The sequence below is a fragment of the Medicago truncatula genome, chromosome 6, assembly GCF_003473485.1.
Source record: "Medicago truncatula cultivar Jemalong A17 chromosome 6, MtrunA17r5.0-ANR, whole genome shotgun sequence".
Lineage (NCBI taxonomy): Eukaryota > Viridiplantae > Streptophyta > Magnoliopsida > Fabales > Fabaceae > Medicago > Medicago truncatula.
In genome coordinates, this window is record NC_053047.1 from 19,688,850 (window position 1) to 19,709,969 (window position 21,120).

The window sequence follows — 21,120 nt, forward strand, 5'->3', positions numbered from 1 at the left end:
TGGTTGCTAGTAATCACACTAAGGATAGTGACTTTAAGGTCGATGATCAAGGTGTGTTGAGATTTCGAGGTAGAATTTGTATTCCAGACGACGATGAGATGAAGAAGATGATTCTTGAAGAGAGTCACAGAAGTAGCTTGAGTATTCATCCGGGAGCTACCAAGATGTATCATGATTTGAAAAATTTGTTTTGGTGGTCGGGATTATTGAAACGTGATGTGGCACAGTTTGTGTATTCCTGTTTGATTTTCTAGAAGTCAAAGGTTGAGCATCAGAAACCTGCAGGGTTGATGACACCTTTAGATATACCAGAGTGGAAATGGGATAGCATATGCATGGATTTTGTGACGAGTTTGCCGAATACTCCTAAAGGGAACGACGCTATTTGGGTGATTGTGGATAAATTGACGAAGTCAGATCATTTCATTCCGATTAACATCAGTTTTTTTGTATCTCAGTTAGCAGAGATTTACATCCGCGATATTGTGAAGCTACATGGTGTTCCATCGAGCATTGTATCAGATAGAGATCCGAGGTTTACTTCTAGATTTTGGAAGAGTTTGCAAGAGGCTTTAGGTTCTAAGTTGAGGCTTTGTATGGTCGGAGGTGCAGAACTCCGTTGTGTTCGTTTAAGTCAGGTGAGAATGTGGTTTTAGGACCAGCGATTGTTTAACAGACTACTGAGAAGGTAAAGATGATTTAAGAAAAGATGAAGGCGTCGCAGAGTCGACAAAAGAGTTATCATGATAAGCGTCGGAAAGACCTTAAGTTTCAAGAGGGATATCATGTATTTCTGAAAGTCACTCTTGTGACAAGTGTAGGACGCGAATTGAAGTCAAAGAAGTTGACTCCGAGGTTTATTGGTCTGTATAAGATATCGGAAAGAATTTAAACAGTGGCGTATCGAGTGGGTTTGCCACCGCATCTTTCGAATTTGCATGATGTGTTTCATGTTTCGCAACTTCGGAAGTATGTTCTGGATCCAAAGAGATGATGTGCAACTTAGAAATAACCTTACGGTTGAAACCTTACCAGTGAGAATTGAAGGTCGTGAGGTGAAGCAATTGAGAGGCAAGGAGATACCTCTAATGAAAGTTGTTTGGGACGGAGCGACTGGTGAAAGCTTAATGTTGGAGCTAGAGAGTAAGATGCTGGTGTCTTATCCAGAGTTGTTTGTGCGAGGTAAATTTTTGAAGACGAAAATCTTATAAGTTGGGTAGAGTTGTAACGCCCGTTTTAATTAATTGATTATTTTAATGAGTTTTAGCATATATTTATATGATTGGTGTGATTTATGTGATTTTAGAGATTTTTGTGAGATGTTCTGACTTATTTTATTGTTTAATAAAATAAGATTTGAAAATAAAATAAGTATTGAGATGAGGGGTTGTTTTGTGAATTTAGAGAGTTTTATGGGAAAAAGAGGAATAAGATAGAATAGATAGAGGACATATAAATAGGAGCGAATTAGGTTAGAATTGTTTTTATGCACAATCACTTTTTGGGAGAAAAGGGAGAGCAAGAACAGAGAAGAACCAAGAAGAGGCTGTCCATCGATTTCTTAAGGTAATGGTGAGACTAGCATTATATTTCTTAAGTGTATAATTATGATGCTTAGATTTAACAAGTGTAGGATTAGGTTTGGAGAAATTGGAATTAAGGTTAAAAGTGAGGAATTGATGATTAGATGATGAAAAATTGTTAGATTGATGTAGAAACTGTGCACGGACCTTAGATAATCCATAGGATGATATCTGGAATCAATATTAAGCTTAAAACCATGTGATTAGGTGGATTTTCGTGAAAATCTGCGTTTTGCCCGAGCCTATATTCATCGCTTGCCCTCGCTAACAGCATGTCTCGCCTCGCGAGGGATGAAGTTCATCGCTCGCCACGCGAGTGTTCATGCCCTGCCTCGCGAGTACCCAGAAGTCACTCGCCATAGCGAGTTGACCAGTGAGTCAACCTTGATTTTAAGAAATAATCCTTTAGTCGATCTTTAGATGGTTTTGAGTGCCTGAATGTGTATAAGAATGATTAGGAATGTTTTTGGAATGAAATTGAACACAGGGAAGTTAAAAATGGGATTTTTTGGGTGAAAAATATCAAGTTCCTGAGAGCACCCAGTTTCTTGTTCGCCAAGGCGAACATCCAATTTTGTGAACTCGCCATGGCGAGTAGAGGCCCTCGCTTCATGAGCTAGTGTTAGACAGACTGCCTTGTTTAGGGTCTATGCGATTTTGTCGCACGAGTTGTTGTGAGTTGATCCTTGGGGTAGGAAATGAAGTTGCTTATACTGCTGTTGTTGTTTCAGTAAGTCTGATATAAATGATTTGATGTTGTTAATAATGTGATATAAATGTATATGCATTAAGTGAATTATATATGATGTTTAAGATTGATGTTGATTATCATTTGATATTGTTATATCATGAGTTGTTTTATGTGCTTCCTATGTTGCTGTTTATTATTGATTAAGCTGCATGAGTCGGTCTAAGATGTAAGATGTTGATCCAAATTTTTGGAATCATAGGATGTTGAAGTTTCTGCTGCTCAGAATGTTGAAGATATTCCTGTCATGACTAATCAGAATGTTAAAGTATTTGATGATCAGAATGCATCTAATGAACCTCTTCAAGGTGGCCAGCTGTCAGCAGATCTAATGGCTTTGGCTTCAGGATCTTTGCCCTCTATAGAGATACGACTCATGGCTCAAACTGGTCTGAATGTTAACCTCTCTTCCTCCACCATCGGATCTGTTGCTGGTGCAAGCAACTTCTTGGTCTCTGATCTTCCCACTCCAAACACCATTCCCTCATACACTCCTCCACCACGACCACAAGCAAGCTTCCCAACATGACTGCCTTGTTTGACTCTTTCAACACCTTTGTGACTGCAAACAAAGAAAAGGGTGAAGCTTCTGGTGCTACTCCAGCTTCTAAACCTTCAAGAGCTGAGAGGCTAGCCTCAAGGGCACTCAGAGCCTCTACCAAGACTCACAAAATTGTTTGTGCGCTGGCTGATTGGACTGTCAAGGTTCATGCTCATGGATTGGCTATTCCACCTCCAGTCTTCGCTGACCAATCCATCTTTAATGAAGAACCATCTTCTGATTCTGGAGACTCCACTCCATGAATCTTTTCTGAATCCCTCCCTATCCTTTTTGCAGATGACTAAAGGGGGAGAAGCTTTAGGATTTAAGTCTTAAGTCTTTCTTAGTTTTAGGCCTTAAGTAGGTTTAGTGATCAATAGTTATTGGAGTTTTATAAACTTCATTTTTTGCTTGATCATATGCACTTTGAATTTCTTTTTTGTTTTTGAACCAAATGTATCATGTAATGTACTTCATGTCTTATATCAATGAATGAATATTGATTTTGGTTCAATCTTGCATATTTTTCATTTTATGCAATATATTATGAAATTGAGGGAGAGCTTTTTAAAGTTCTTAAAAACTCTGTATAATGGATTATAAAAATGAGGGGGAGCATTAAAATAAATTTTAAACTCTATTATTCTTCATATATATAATCAAAATTCTTAATCCTAAATCATAGGTTTATCATCTTCAAAAAGGGGGAGATTGTTGAGGCAAAATCCCTAATTAATTTTAAAGATAATAAACCAATATGATTAGAGAATTAATGGACTTTGATTAATTCCTTGGTATTTAACTTGTGTTATTGAGTGTTTTACTAAGACAGGAACAAGGTTTAAATCATACCAAGAATCATGAATTCAAAGGACATTTGAATTCATGATCTAACACTGAGGTCAGAAAGTTAGATCAGAATGTTGCTCAAAGATTAGAATGTTCAAGCAAAGATCAGAATGTTCAAGCAGAGATCAGAATGTCCAGGAAAGTACATTTGCATGGATCAATAAAGCAATAAAGGCATATACAAGGATTATGTCAAAAAGGATATCCAATGTTCATTTAAGACTATGAAGATTGATGTACTAGGAATATTCCACAAGGGAATATCATCCTAGATGTTAATATCACTGCTCTTCATTGTTGTTTCACTATTAGGATTTGATTACATCAAAGGTAGTCTTACAAATCATCCTAAGTGATACAGATGGAACATTCTGATGGTCAGAATGTTCAGCTCAACTCATGCTTACTTTATGAACAATACAATAGGTGAAAAGCAAAAAGCAAAAGCAAAGCAAATATGTCATCTTCAACAAGAGATAGACACGTATGGGAGTTGGTACTGTACAAGGACCACACAATCCCTCAAAGCATGGGCATGAAGATGCAGAATCCCACTGTATCTTCCTGCACCGGTCCCAAGGCAAATTTGGGAAAGGAACATTCTGATGTATGTAAAAAGCTCATACATTGGTCATTGTCTAGAAATTCATAGGAAAAGGATATGGCACGCCGATAACTTCATGTGTTCATTCATACATGATGAACCCAGATGAAGATCATCATGAACATAACAACATTCTGATGTTCATCAGAGATCATAATGTTTGCCCAGAATTTCAAGTTAAAGATTGTGGGACCCAGGACACATGGCATAACACCATTGGACACCCTACAACGGCTATATTAGCCCAAAGACTCGATAAATAGAGATCAAGGCCTTAGCAAAACTTGCACCATTGCAAAGCATACAAGAAAACAACTCTGATTTTGTTTGAAGCTCTTGCAATTGAAATTGATCAATTTCTAAGGCTTTTGTTTCCTTAGTACACATCAATACTCTTTGTTATCTCGTGCAAAGATAACTTTTTTCTTCCCCCTCCTCTGTTTGATTCTCAAACTCCACACAAATTGCAAAGCATACAAGAAAAACAACTTGAGGTTGTTTTGAAGCTTTAGCATGTGAATTGATCATCACTGAAGATTCATTAATATCTTCTTGTAGTGTGAATCAATTCTTTATGTTATCTCTTTAAAGATAACACTTCCTTCCTTTCTTCTCTTGTCTGATTTCAATCATTCAAGCTCCAAACATCTTGTAAAAGTCTCATCTAGCTTTAGGGATACTAAAGTGTTAGTTTGGGCTAAAGGTGCAAAAGACTAAGTGGGTAACTTAGCAAGAAGAAAAGAAAGTCTCATCTAGCTTTAGGGGTACTAAAGTGTTAGTTTGAGAAGAAGAAGTAAAAGTCTAAGTGGGTAACTTAGCAAGAAGAAAAACAAATCTCATCTAACTTTAGGGGTACTAAAGTGTTAGTTTGAGCTGAGTTTGTAAAAGTCTAAGTGGTTAAATTAGCAACAAGGTGCAAGCCTGCTGAGGCTTAGAAAATACAGAGTTGTAATTGTTCAGGTGAACAAAGATTGTAAGGTGCAAGATTTGAGAGGTTATCTCAAGCATCATAGTGGAAACTCTCACAAGATTGTGAGGAGTGGACTAACCCACATTGGGGAAACCACTATAATTCTCTGTGTGTTTATTCTCTCTTACCTATACTCTTTAATTACAGTATACACAACACACACTTACACATTTACTTTATTAAACTGTTTTTGTGTATTAACTTTAGAACGTTCTGAAGTCAGGATATTAACTTAACTATTCCAAGTAAACTACTTGAGAATCACTTTTAAATTTCAGGTTAATTTTTAAAGGGTCACAATTCAAACCCCCCCTTCCTTGTGACTATTTTATCTACTTCACAAACAACTTTGCAAATTCTGCGGGCAAAGCTTGGCCTTGATGACTGGCGAACACAAGATGCTGCAGCTTGCCTTGAGTATTTTGAGTCCAAAGCTTTTGAACAGCAAGAAGCTGCTCGAAAAGGTACGAGAAAACCTGATGCACCTATATCTAGAAAAGGACCTCTAAGTGTGACTGTTCTTCTTGACTACATTACTCCTAATCATGATGCCAAAGGGAGAGATGCAGCAACAAATGGAAAATAATTAGTAGCAGATTGTCGCCTACTTCCAGCAGTAGCAGTAGGAAAAAAGGAAGGCAAAGAAATCAAACAATTAGCACCTGGTGTGAACATTCTTGCAGTTTGGAGTGGACTTAATGGTCCATCAAGTTTACTAACATATCATAAAAGAATGAAGTTTAACATACCTTTCTGTTCTGCTACTGAGCAAATAATTCCACCAACTTTTGAATCTTGGCATTTCACTGAATGGGATCTAGGAGGGTGGTCTCTTGTTCATTCGAGGAGTCAACATGCATGGAAAACTCTTTATTAAAATGAGAACTCGGGTCGAGTTCTTCAGAGGTGGAGGAGACTGATGTAGGAGGGTTTCTCAGTAATTTTATAGTATTTATTATTTAGTCAAATCTTAGTAATTTTCTAGAACTCTCTATTATTATTATGAAAGTGTTTTTTCAAGGCAACTTCCTCATATTTTAAACATAATTTTAGTATCTTAAGTCTATTTCTAACCAATTTTCTTCTTTCCCTTTATTTTGGGAAATAGTGTGAGTGAGATGCTCATCAAGTCTTAAAATTACTAGGATATTGATTATTCTCTAATTGTCTTCTTGCTTGCATATATTAAAGATTTTTAATATCATTAACCTTAATTTCATCAACCTGAGAATTATAGTTTTCTTAAATCATATCAAACTTGAGAAAGGAAGCATCAGATATCTGAAATTTTTAGGAGAAGATGCAGATTACAAAAAACAAACACATATTGGTGAGGGATAAAGGCCTATAGGTGATGGGATGAAGATGTGAATGATCAAGTATTATGACACAATTTGGTACAATGCCAAAAATATGACTAATATTTATACAATATATTATTGAATCTGTTGATTAATCGTAATATGAGCTTTCCATTGATAATTGTTTTGGAAAGCACTAATATTTGTAGTATTGATTAATCAAAATTTATTAACAGATTACTACAAACGTATTAAAAGTATGCATGGACCCTTAACGGGTAGAGTGAAAGCTCACAAGGCATCAAGCCCTCAACGTAAAGAGCAAAAGCTCACAGGGCATCAAGCCCTTAACGGGTAGAGTGAAAGCTCACAGGGCATCAAACCCTCAACATAAATGAGTATGCATGGACTCAACATCTTACAACTTAGAAAACCTCAACATCTTATGATTCCAAAAATTTGGATCAACATCTTACATCTTAGACCGACTCATGCAGCTTAATCAATAATAAACAACAACATAGGAAGCACATAAAACAACTCATGATATAACAATATCAAATGATAATCAACATCAATCTTAAACATCATATATAATTCACTTAATGCATATACATTTATATCACATTATTAACAACATCAAATCATTTACATCAGACTTACTGAAACAACAACAGCAGTATAAGCAACTTCATTTCCTACCCCAAGGATCAACTCACAACAACTCGTGCGACAAAATCGCATAGACCCTAAACAAGGTAGTCTGTCTAACACTAGCTCATGAGGCGAGGGCCTCTACTCGCCATGGCGAGTTCACAAAATTGGATGTTCGCCTTGGCGAATAAGCAGCTCGCCTTGGCAAACAAGAAACTGGGTGCTCTCAGGAACTTGACATTTTTCACCCAAAAATCCCATTTTTAACTTCCCTGTGTTCGATTTCATTTCAAAAACTTGCCTAATCATTCTTATACACATTCAGGCACTCAAAACCATCTAAAGATCGACTAAAGGATTATTTCTCAAAATCAAGGTTGACTCACTGGTCAACTCGCTATGGCGAGTGACTTGCTCGCTATGGCGAGCAACTTCTGGGTACTCGTGAGGCGGAGCATGAACACTCGCGTGGTGAGCGATGAATATAGGCTCGGAAAGAACGCAGATTTTCACGAAAATCAACCTAATCACACGGTTTTAAGCTTAACATTGATTCCAGATATCAGCCTATGGATTATCTAAGGTCCGTGCACAGTTTCTACTTTTCTATGTCAAATCATGGTTAATTGAGTTCGAAGACAAGGTTGGAGATATTTCTGATTATGTGTGTGCTCGCGATTTTCGGATATCAAACCATTAATTGATTTGAATCGTCAATCTTTGAACTCTCAATTTTTATTCGTGGGAAGGGAAAAAATGAGTAAAAACCCTTTCGAGACTTTGGATTCGGGGGTTGGTTACGCGAAGGGAAGGTGCTAGCATCCTAAGCGTCTATGGTATTCCATAGGAACCTCTTACCTAGATTATTTTGTGCTAAATTCATTTGCTTACTTGAAAAATTATTACCTAAAAAGCTAAGTGAAAGAATGGAGGGAGAAGAAGTATGTTTTTGGTTATTTTTATTTGATTTGGAAGGACAAGTCCTCTGCCTACGTACCCTTTTTGGGAAAGGGATCAAAACCGACGTAGTTCCACTCAAAAATTTCTTTGGTGGGTTAGGTTGATTTTAAGATTTTTTCGAAAATGGGTTTTAAGAAGAGAAAGAGGCCTCAAGGCATGAGATAAAGAAAACAAGTGAGGTTAATTGATTTTAAATTTTGAAAATGATTGAAGTTGAATTAAAATGGATTGAGAGTTTGATTAAGAAAAATAAAGGAAAAATGTTATTAAGAAAATGATTTTTGAAGTTTTGCATATTTGACTTTTTGAGAAAATGATTTTTCTAAACTAACGGTGAAAACTAACGTAACGTCGTAAAAACTAACGGAAAGCGGTAAATAAAACGTGGTAGTGTCGGTGCACGTGTCGGTGCTTGTGTTACCTACATTATTACATCAATTCCTAAATACAACCCTAAGGCCTTTATGCCAAAATAAAATGCAAGAAATAAAATTACATCAATTCCCTATTTATACATACTAAGTCAATGACAAAGTAAAATAATGATAAAATTAAATATGCATGCTATGATTCAAGACAAAAATTAAATGGTTAGTAATCACAAGAAATATTATGGTGAATGAGACATAAGAAATAATAAGCAAGAATTAAGACAAATAAAAATTAAAGTCATCAAATAAGAGATAAACAAAAAAAAAAAAAAAAAACATAAAAAGAAAACAAATAGAAAGGATTTTTTTAAATTAGGGAAAATTAAAATAGTGAGAAAAATATTTTTTGGAATTTTTCTAAACACAAAAATGTTAAAAAGTGTAAAAACAGTATTTTAAAAAATAAAGATAATTGAAATAAAAAAAAATAAAATATAAGGCTCAGCAGGATTAATTCTGGACCATTGGATTAAATCAATAGTCCAGATTCATTCACTGTAATCATCACAGCCATAGGATCTAAGATCCAACAGTTAGACAAGCAAGAACATGGAATACTGCAAGCAAGGAACACGCATGTGATCTAAACAGAATCATCCTTGACCGTTAGATTAAAAATCAAACAGTCTAGACCTGAAGGTGTACTAAATATCACCATAGATTGCACATACATGACCGTTGGATTAAAAAAGAGAAAGGATCTAAAGGTTTAGAAAGAAAGGAAAGAGGAAACATATGGACCGGTCCGGTTCAGATGAACCAGACCGGTCTGCACATGTTTATAAAAGGCATAGGGACCGGTTTTTTCTTATTTTTCTCTTTTCTCCCTCTCTCTAAAACACTTTTAGTGAGAGAAGGTCTGCAAAAGCAGCCTTCTTCTCCGGTGAACCATGCAGTTTCCGGCGTGGTGGCCGCCGGCCAACAGGCGGCGCCGCCGCGCCGGAAAAAAAAAAAAACACCTCCGTTTGCAAATTTTTTTACGTTTTTAAAGATTCTTTTTAGCATAGAACTCAAATCCGGTCTCGAAAATTTCAAAACCAATCACATACACTCTAGATCTAAGATCAAACACAGCACAAAAGAAAGGTAAAGTGAACTACCTCTGAGATCTGAATGAACACGAACAGAAACAAACAGGTCACCACGTCTTCTTTACTCACGTTCTCGACTCCGACTCTTCTCTCTCGTTCGTTTCCGGCTTGGCTGCGTTCATGTGTTGATTGAAAGATGACGGTAAGAAAAAATGAAGGACGTTGGTGTTGATGATTATAATGGAAAATGGTGTTTGTGAATTTATCTGATTTTGATGTTTGCTGGAATTTATTTGATTTTGGTGTTTGCTGGAATTTATTTGATTTTGGTGTTGGCTGGAATTTTGCTTGAAGTTTTTAAGTGTTCTTCCCAAAACTCATACTATTTTCTATGTAATTTTTGGGCTTGATTTGAAAAAAGGTTGGAAAAGTAGAAAATTAGGGTTTGTGTGGTTTGAGGGACTGATTTGACTCTGACGTGAACAGTGATTTTTTCTGGGCCATTTCCCAATGATTGACAGGGTTTTTATAGTGACAAACTAGGGTTGGCTCTGGTACAAAACAAAGACCAAAATGCCCCTGCAGCTGAGACTTGGAGAAAAAGATTTTAACAAATAAATAAATAAATAAATAAAATAAAAACAAAATGCATAAAATAAATAAACAAAATAAATAAAAAGAAAGAAAAGAAAAGGGGAAGGAGTCATTCACGTGACTTTCATTCCCTTGTTTTTTTTCTAAAAAAATAAAAAAATAAAATAAAAATAAACAAACTAACCTAAAAAAAGAAAATAAAAAGTCCCTTCGAAATCTGACATGAGGTACTTCAAAGTATCCTCCCTGCCGAAATTTCGGTTGAAATGATTAATAAAAAAACGCCTTTTAAAATGCGATTAGGCCTTTTCTTTTTTTGGACATGATCGTTATGATTAAAAAGACTATATAACAAAAATGCGTCATAAAAATGAAAGCGAGACGGTTTTAATTGTTGTAAAATGCGAACGTTGATTTAAATGTAAAAATAAAAACTTTTTGAATGACTAAAGACAAGAAACACAAACTTTAAATGGTAAAAAAAACGAATAAAAAGGAACGTGAACCAATTTAAAATACGGACAAGAGATTTTAAACGGTCCAAAATTGGGGTATGACAGATGCCCCTATTTAAGTTTCTTCGTCACAAAGGTTTTAAAAGAGAACTTTTTAAACCAAAGGGTCGGAGAGACTTAAATATATAAAAACGCCAATTTTGGACCATTTGAAACGCCAGAGGTGTGATGCTGATGAATGTGACAATACGACTAAATATGATGTAAGTATGAAGGTAAAAGATGATGCAGAGACTGACTGGGAGACCAATGGATAGGTATCACTGGGGAAAGAAATGATAGGTAAGTATAAATGACATTGTTTCAAGGCGAAAGTAAAAACATGATTGATTGCCGACGAGTGGCGAAAGTAAAGACATGATTGATTGCCGACAAGTGGCGAAAGTAAAAACATGATTGATTGCCGACGAGTGGCGAATGTAAAGACATGATTGGTTGCCGACGAGTGGCGAAAGTAAAGACATGATTGGCCGACGAGTGGCGAAAGTAAAGACATGATTGATTGGCCGACGAGTGGCGAAAGTAAAGACATGATTGATTGCCGACGAGTGGCGAAAGTAAAAACATGATTGATTGGCCGACGAGTGGCGAAAGTAAAGACATGATTGGCCGACGAGTGGCGAAAGTAAAAACATGATTGATTGCCGACGAGTGGCGAAAGTAAAGACATGATTGATTGCCGACGAGTGGCGAATGTAAAGACATGATTTGCCGACGAGTGGCGAATGTAAAGACATGATTGATTGCCGACGAGTGGCGAATGTAAAGACATGATTGATTGCTGACGAGTGGCGAATGTAAAGACATGATTTGCCGAAGAGTGGCGAAAGTAAAGACATGATTTAGCCGACGAGTGGCGAAAGTAAAGACCTGATTTAGCCGACGAGTGGCGAAAGTAAAGACATGATTTGCCGACGAGTGGCGAAAGTAAAGACATGATGGACCGATAGGATTTGCTAACATTGTGGGATAGCAAACACACGGTAAAAAAAATAAAGGCAAGACAGACCATTAGCATTTGCTAAAAGCAAAGCCTCCGGTGAAAGTAAAGACAATGTAAAGCTTGGTATCAGTGGGGATTAACTTGACGAAGATACACCTGAGGGGAACAATGAAATTGTCTGAAGACGATGGGGCAATTGTATAGACTGGTTACTGGCGAGACCTGCCACTTTGAAACATGATTGGTTTTATAACATACCTGAGTTTAGACACATTTTGAGGATAATGAAGCAAAATATTGGGTAAAAATGCAACTATGTATGGATGATGTTTATATGCGTGCTATGTATGCATGAATGAATGAATATGTATGAGACTCATATGATGGTGTAATGGTAAGATTGTTGAGACAGGACTGGGCAGGTCTACGAGGAGAATGGCCCGGCATCACTGTACGAACACTCAAAGCCTTCACCGGGGATAAAGTCACGGGGATGAATCAACCATTGTTAGGGTACAGCCCTTAAACCTACTGCTGGGATAAGTCCTCACCAAATGGGGTAGAAGTCGCCATTTCATCAATGCAACACCGTACTGTCTTGTCTGAATAGTCATTGCTTTTTGTATAGATTTTTTTTGAAATCCCTAACTTTTGCCTGGATCGTCCTTTCGGATTTTTAATCCACCGGGGAGACATTTTTCTTTTTCTCTTTTTGTATGCCCCTAATTTTTACCTGGATCGCCCTTTCGGGTTTTCGATCCACCAGGGCGCTCTCTTTTTTTTTTTTTTTTTTTTTTTTTTTTTGCAATGACTATTTCTCCTTTGTTGAACCTGCTTGTTTCGGACCAACTGTTGACACATACTTATGTGATACATGTTTTTAAAGATAATATGTTTGTCATTTTTGTTTTTTTTTTTTTTGGAAAGAAAACATAAAACCTTTAGAAAAGTTTTCAAAATTTTTGCTTCAAATACTAATACTAAAAACGAAAGAAAGATTTTTTTGCACATAGAATAAACAAGAATTCCAACAAAGGGGCACATGCTCAAATTGATTTAATAGAAATGGTGACCGGCTAAAGGCATGGCACCACAGATTACAAAGAGTTGGAATATGGTAATTATATGGGATAGGTACATTGAACACAATAACCGCTATACTTCTTAACCACTTTGAATTCCACAGTTTGGATGCTTCAACATTAGAGAACTTCTGACAGTCAAGGTGTCTCGGGCGAGTGATGTTTCATCTGATGCAGTTACTTGTCTCGATCCTTAATTTTTGCATAAATCGCCCTTGCGGGTTTTCGATCTATCAGGATAATTTCCCTTTTTTTTTTTTTTTTTTGTCTCTAATTTTTGCCTGGACCGCCCTTTCGGGTTTTCGATCCACCGAGACGCTCATTTTTGGTTTAAGCCGCCCTTTCAGGTTTTCGACCTACCGAGCTGTTCTTTTATATATTTAGACAAAGTATTTCTTGACTGCATCAGAATTCACAGGACGAGGTAACTCCTCTCCATCCATATTTGTAAGAATTAAAGCACCACCAGAGAAAGCTCTCTTCACCACATAGGGACCTTCATAGTTTGGCGTCCATTTGCCCCTAGGATCTGGTTGAAAGGATTTGATACATTTGAGCACAAGATCTCCTTCCTTGAATTCGCGGGGATGGACTCCTTTATCGAATGCTTGTTTCATCCTTGACTGATATAACTGTCCATGACACAAAGCAGCCATACGTTTTTCCTCAATCAAATTCAACTGGTCGTACCTGCTCTGGCACCATTCAGCTTCAGACAATTCAGCTTCCATCAAGACTCTTAAAGAAGGAATCTCAACCTCTACAGGTAGTACAGCCTCCATACCATATACCAAAGAGAAAGGGGTTGCCCCTGTCGAGGTTCGCACTGAGGTACGGTATCCATACAAAGCGTAGGGTAACATTTCATGCCAGTCCTTATAAGTAACTACCATCTTCTGTATGATCTTCTTGATGTTCTTGTTTGCAGCTTCAACTGCCCCATTCATCTGTGGTCTGTAAGGAGAAGAATTGTGATGTTGAATCTTGAAGTCATCGCACAACTCTTTCATCATGTTGTTATTCAGATTTGTGCCATTGTCTGTGATGATTCTGTTGGGAACACCGTAGCGGCTGATGAGGTTGTTCTTGATAAATCTGACCACTACCTGCTTGGTCACATTGGCGTAAGATGCTGCTTCAACCCACTTGGTGAAATAATCGATAGCCACTAATATGAAGCGATGCCCATTGGAAGCCTTTGGTTCGATCCGACCAATCATGTCAATGCCCCACATAGAGAAGGGCCACGGGGAAGAGATGACATTGAGCATAGATGGTGGTATATGAATCTTGTCAGCATAGATTTGACATTTGTGGCATCTCTTGGCATGATTGTAGCAATCAGCGTGCATTGTTATCCAGTAGTACCCAGCTCTCAATATCTTCTTCGCCATGGCGTGCCCACATGAGTGAGTTCCGAAAGAGCCTTCATGAATCTCGCACATCAATTTTTCTGCTTCATGCTTATCCACACATCTAAGTAGGACCCCATCAAAGTTCCTTTTATACAAAACGTCTTCGTTAAGGAAGAAACGGCTTGACAATTTTCTCAATGTTTTCTTGTCCTTGTTGGATGCCCCAGGTGGGTACTTTTGAGTTTGAAGGAAAACTTGGATATCATGATACCATGGCTTGTCATCATCAATTGCTTCAGCTACAAACACATAAGCAGGTCGGTCGAGAAATTGGACATTGATTACTGGCACAGTATTGTGACCATTCACATTGATCATTGAGGATAGAGTAGCTAAAGCATCTGCCATTTGATTCTCATCGCGGGGCACATGATGTAACTCTACTTTGTTGAAGAAAGTCAGCAAACGCCTTGCATAATCTCTGTAGGGAATCAATCCAGGATGACGAGTTTCCCATTCTCCTTTGATCTGGTTAATCACAAGAGCGGAATCTCCATAAATGACAATTTTCTTGATCCTCAAATCGATGGCTTCCTCGATACCCATGATGCAAGCTTCGTACTCTACGATGTTGTTTGTGCAATCAAAACGTAATCTCGCAGTAAAAGGGATGTGAGTACCCTTAGGGGTAATGAGTACCGCACCAATTCCACTTCCATAGACATTAACAGCACCATCAAATATCAAACCCCATTCGGATTCAGGATCAGGACCTTCACCGAACACTGGTTCGTCACAATCTTTTGCTTTTAGATACATAACCTCTTTATCTGGGAAGTCGAATTTGATTGGTTGATAGTCTTCGATTGGTTGATGAGCCAAATGTTCTGCCAAGATGCTACCTTTGACTGCTTTCTGAGTGCGATACTCGATATCATACTCGGACAATAACATCTGCCAGCGAGCAATCCTTCCAGTTAAAGCTGGCTTCTCAAATATGTACTTGATAGGATCCATCTTGGATATCAACCAAGTTGTATGATTAATCATATAATGACGGAGACGCTTGGCAGCCCAAGCTAAAGCACAACAAGTTTTCTCAAGTACAGAGTATCGGGACTCACAATCAGTGAACTTCTTACTCAAATAGTAGATAACGTGCTCTTTCTTTCCGGTTTCATCTTGTTGACCCAAAACACAGCCCATGGAATCTTCCAGTACTGTTAAATACATGATCAAAGGTCTTCCGTCAACTGGAGGAACAAGAATTGGAGGTTCTAACAGATATTCTTTGATTTGATCAAAAGCCTTCTGACAATCATCATTCCACTTCACCCCTTGATCCTTGCGGAGTAATTTGAAAATTGGTCCACATGTGGCGGTCATGTGAGAGATAAATCTGGAGATATAATTGAGTCTACCAAGAAAACCTCTGACTTGCTTCTCTGTCTTTGGAACAGGCATTTCTCTGATGGCTCTGACCTTGTCGGGATCAACTTCAATACCTTTTTGACTGACGATAAAGCCTAGGAGTTTACCAGATCTAACACCGAAAGTACATTTGTTAGGATTCAACCGGAGCTTGTACTTTCTCAACCGCTGAAACATCTTCAACAAATACTCAACATGTTCTTCTTCTGTGCCAGACTTAACAATCATATCATCTACGTAGACCTCAATTTCTTTGTGAATCATATCATGAAAGATTTTGGTCATACCCCTTTGGTAAGTGGCACCAGCATTTATCAAACCAAATGGCATCACCACATAGCAGAAAGCACCCCAGGGCGTGATGAAAGACGTCTTTTCTCTATCCTCAGGAGCCATCCTGATCTGATTGTAGCCGGAGAAACCGTCCATGAAGGAGAAAACCTTGCACTTAGCAGTGTTATCAACCAATACATCAATGTGAGGCAAAGGAAAATTATCCTTCGGACTAGCCTTGTTCAAGTCCCGATAATCAACACACATTCTGATTTTACCATCTTTCTTTGGAACAGGCACTATGTTGGCCAACCATTGAGGATACTCTGATGTGACTAGGAAACCTGCATCAATTTGCTTTCGCACTTCCTCTTTGATCTTGAGGGCCATATCAGGATGAGATCTTCTCAATTTCTGCTTTACCGGAGGACACTCAGGCTTCAAAGGTAGTCTGTGTTCAACGACATCAGGGTCTAGACCCGGCATGTCTTTGTATGACCATGCGAATATATCAACATATTCTCTGATAAGCTCAATTACTCTTTTCTTGATAGATACATCCAACGATGCCCCAATCTTGATTTCTTTCTTGTCTTCCTCAGTACCCAGATTGATGATTTCTATCTCCTCCTGATGAGGTTGAATTGTCTTCCTTTCTTGTTCCAACATCCATTTGATCTCATTCGGGATCTCCTCATCTTCCTCTGCCACAGCCTCGTAAACCGGGACCTCAAAGTTGGGAGAAAGCATGGGGTCACTGTGTTCAACGGATTCACTTATGTTCAGTCTGCACATGATTCATGATCGATTTTAATGAGTAAATGCAGACCTTTGGTTTTGAAATTTAAAAGAAAAAGAGAATGATTTTTTTGGATTTTTGTATTACCATTTTTTCCAGAAAAAGCAACAAAAAAAATAAAAAGTAATAAAAGCCGTGATAGAAACGACGATTTTTATTTGTAATAAAAGTACTAGAAGCAAAACAAAGCCCTACATGATTTCACTTTCGCCTTGGGCAGAACGAAAGGAGTTTTCTTAAAAACAAAAAACAACAAAAGACAAGACAAACACATTACTTAGAGCAGGGTGTCACAGAAGGAATGTCAACAGCAATCCAGTTGCAGCAAGCTCCTCCAGGCGTCACAAAGACCGGTGTCACTCCTCCAGGTGCATCATCTAAAATTGCATTGGTCTCTGGTGAATCATGAATGAAACCAGCACTGTGGAAAGAACCTCTGGTAGGGTCGAACATCCCAGGCTTACTGTTAAGGAAACCAATTCCCTCCTTACGCTTGTTTTCTGGCAACTCCACTAGCTGACCCCAGCCTTCGGTTTTGCCTTCCTGAATTACTCTCCGGGCATCCTTCAACGAAGCCATACAAGTCTCAATCTTACCGACACTTTCTTCGGCAGAGAATCCTTGGAATGATGGCCCGTCTGAACCACTACCACCGATAACAGAGAAAGCAGACAAATTGCTGATTAAAAAGGCCGATTCGCCACTCACAGTGATCAACTTTCCACGACTTACAAACTTCAATTTCTGATGGAGAGTAGATGTCACAGCCCCAGCGTCATGAATCCAAGGTCTGCCGAGCAAACAGCTGAAAGAAGCCTGGATTTCCATGACTTGGAAAGTAACCTGAAATTCATGTGGGCCGACCGAAATTGGCAAATCTACCTCACCATACACCGATCTCCTAGTTCCATCGAAGGCCCTCACCGTCACCTTGCTAAGTCTCAAAGGAGCCTCGGAGTACGCCAATTGGTCGAGAGTTGACTTGGGCATCACATTAAGTGCAGAGCCGGTATCTATCAAGACGTTGGATAACGAGTCCGTTCTGCAAAGTACAGAGATGAGTAATGCTCGATTATGCTTATTCCCCTCCGCCGGGAGATCTTCATCACTGAAAGTCAGACTGTTACACGCGGTCACATTCCCCACAATGCTTTCGAATTGACCCAGAGTTACATCATAATCCACAAATGCCTGGTCTAGTACTTTCCTCAGGGCATCCCGATGAGCACCAGAACTTGATAACAGGGCCATGATGGAAATCTTCGCAGGAGTTTGTAACAGCTGGTCCACCACCCTGTATTCACTCTTCTTGATCAGCTTCAAGACTTCATCGGCATCCTCAAAGTCAAACTCTTTGGCCTGCTCCCCAGCTTTACCTTTACCGGCGTTTCGCTCTTTTACTGGCTCATCGACCGGAACACTAACACTCTTCGGACCCACCGTAGGAAAGATGCGGCCACTCCTCAAAATCCGGCTATTCTCTGCGATATTATCCACAGCAACAGGTGAAGTTGTCTCACTTCCGGGCTCAAGAATCGTGCCTTCATACTTATAGGGTACAGCTTTCTGAGCAGTAGTAGGCGTGGGCCTAGGCACACAGATTACCAAGGGAGTACCAACGGGCTTTGTACTGTTAGGGTTTATCACCAGCGGCCTCCTGGCTCTGAATACCGGAGTGACAACGCAGACGTCCTTGCTCTCGGGTTCCCTTGTAACCACAAGTTCCCTTCTATTTAGGAGACCCTGCATATCATTCTGGACTTGTATACATCCACGAGGATCCATCAAACATATGTCACAAGCTTCATGATTGTGGTTGAAGAGAGTTGCTTTACACATTTTCACATGTATCGGTACCAGAGGAGTCTTGATATCACCTACAGAGAGAATGCGAGCCTCTTCCTGATCGTCTTGAATCATATTAACAGCAGGCCCATGAGTAGGCAGAGGATTGTTCTGAGCTACAGCATCAGGATCGGTGAAGGTTAACTCTTTACTATTTATCAGTTTCTGAACCTCTTTCTTAAGAGCAAAACAACGCTCCACATCGTGGCCTGGTGCCCCTTGATGGTAAATACAATGAAGGTCCGGACGGTACCAGCGTGGGAGAGAGTCCGGAATGCGAGGAGGTGGTATTGTTTGGACCAGATTCTGTGCAAGTAAAGAAGGGAGCAATGCTCCATAGGTCATTGGCAAGGGGTCAAATTGTTGCCTTTGATACTGCTGATTGTGAGGAACCTGAGGACGGGGTTGTTGCTGTGGTCTCTGTTGGTATGGTTGTTGAGGATAGTAGGGTGGTTGAGAGAGTTGCTGTGGGTTATATGGTTGTTGATATAGTGGGGGATAGTATAATGAAGGCCCTTGAGGTCTTGGTGGTTGATAGTTTGGGTTCTGGGGTGCGGTCATTTGTGGGGTGATGTTGGCAACAAAGGGGTGATTAGGGTACACGGGCTGAGGTCCTCCATGAGCCACCATGCCAACCTCTTGAGCATTCCTCTTTGGGTAACCATTCCCAAATTTCTTATTACCATTGGACGAAACCCCTGAAGAACCACCTGAAGAACTTCCCGAAACAGCTGCTCCCTTACGAGCCCACTCCTCGATACGCATTCCTGTTTCCACCAAGTCAGTGAACTTCTGTGATGCACAGACAATCATCTTTTCTGAATAACAAGGGCTCAGGGTTTCATAGAACAATTCTGAAAGTTCCCTCTCATCCAAGGGAGGACGAATCTGAGCAGCTTTTTGAATGAAGCGTTGTGCGTATTCTTTGAACGATTCTTTATCTTTCTGGGTTAAGGACTGCAACTCTTTGCGACTTGGCGCCAGATAGGTATTATATTTGTACTGTTGCATGAAGGCCTCAGCCAACTGTTCAAAAGTAGTGACTCCTTTCAACCCCATGAACCAGGTATGTGCCGGACCAGTCAAACTATCCTGGAAGCAGTGAATGAGTAAGGGAACATTATTCTTGTAAGCTATCATCCTCCTAATATACATAGTTAGATGATTTTGTGGACATGTGTCCCCTTGATACTTCTCAAATACAGGCATCTTGAACTTTGGAGGTATGTTTACATCTGGTACCAAGCAAAGGTCATATATGCTTTGGACGACTGTTTCCTTTCCCCGCATATTACTCATCTTCTTCTCTAGAGCACCGAACCTTTCTTCCCAATCGATTGCTTTATCATCCCCCATTATACTGTCGGAGTGATAAATCTGCTCTTCATGTTGTGGCCCAACATGCACAGTAGGACCTGCTTGAGTCATGGTAGCTTGAGGAATCGGTTGACTCATCTGGAAATGTGCCGAAGTCTGTTGACCCTGTGTGAAAGGCATTTCAGTAGCGCCTGGACCAAAAACCCCGTTAGTTGCAATCGGCATGCCCCAAGGGTAGCCTGAAGGCATGGAATACTGAGGAGTAGCAAAGGGACCCTGGGGGCCAAGAGGACGGAAGCCTGAGTTGCCCATAGTTGCCATATTACCAGAAGAAAAATCAGTCATCAGAGGCTGGGTGAGGTCGATAGTTGTAGTAGTAGTCGGAGATGGTTGCGGGGGACCCTCAGGTGCAGCTGTGACGACCACAACAGGAGTTGAATTGGAGATTGTTGCTTGCTCTCTCTCAGCCATCATAGTTTCCATCATAAGTGCCATTCTTTCCATCTCCCCCTTGAGGTTAACCAGTTCCTCTCTGAGCTGAGCGTTTTCCTGTTCTGCCGCTAACATCCTTTTCTTGATATGAGCTCGAGTGTTGTGAATGCGAGTGGATTTGTACTGAATACGCCGGGCCACTTTGCTTTTCTCTGGCAGAAATGAGGAGAGTATGAGACTTGGATTTTGATACTTTTTATGAATGCAATATGATGCATGATATGCTATATGCCAAAATATGCAATTTTTATATATATATTTTTTTTATTTTTATTGAAGGACCTATAGAAGCAGTTTTGTAAACATACCAACCTAAACAAATCATAAAAAAAACAAAGTTGATTACAAGATAATTCCCTTTCTAACAACAAAGCCAAGGGATAGACTCCGTAACTACACAAAAACATCAAAAACAAACTGAAAGACTCTCAAGCCTCTGAACCGAGCTACTCCTCAAAATCAGAATGCGGCCCATCAAAGAGATCCATACGTTTCTTCTTCCGCCCGGGAATTTGATCAAGCGCGGCATCTTTCTCCTTGATACTCTTTTTCAGCTGGGCGATTATCACATCTTTCTTGTGGCTATCATAGGCTTCTTGCTCTAGTAGGGCCATCACAGCCTCGCACTCCTGATCCTTCTTGCGGTACTTCATTTCCCACATGGACTTCTCACGCCTTTCGATATCCAACTGCTTTTGATACCCTTCTAAGGACTCGGGAGGTAAAGGTAAAGGTATAGCTGGGACAGTTGATGTTGCAATCCTTTGTCGTGGGTATGGCATCTTCAATTTATTGGCTCGAT

The 21,120-nt window shown here is 39.4% G+C and overlaps 1 protein-coding gene across 1 annotated transcript; it reads right to left on the reverse strand.

The window, feature by feature from the left end:
- Window positions 1–5,838: 5,838 nt before the first annotated feature.
- LOC112422793 (uncharacterized) lies at window positions 5,839–20,393 on the reverse strand. The gene is made up of 7 exons (XM_024786460.2): window positions 16,942–20,393; window positions 16,289–16,652; window positions 15,880–16,243; window positions 15,269–15,687; window positions 13,953–15,178; window positions 13,497–13,856; window positions 5,839–6,010 (listed from the first exon to the last, which is right to left on the reverse strand). The coding sequence occupies exons 1-7, from the start codon at window positions 20,391–20,393 to the stop codon at window positions 5,839–5,841; spliced, it is 6,357 nt and encodes a 2,118-aa protein (XP_024642228.2).
- Window positions 20,394–21,120: the final 727 nt, after the last annotated feature.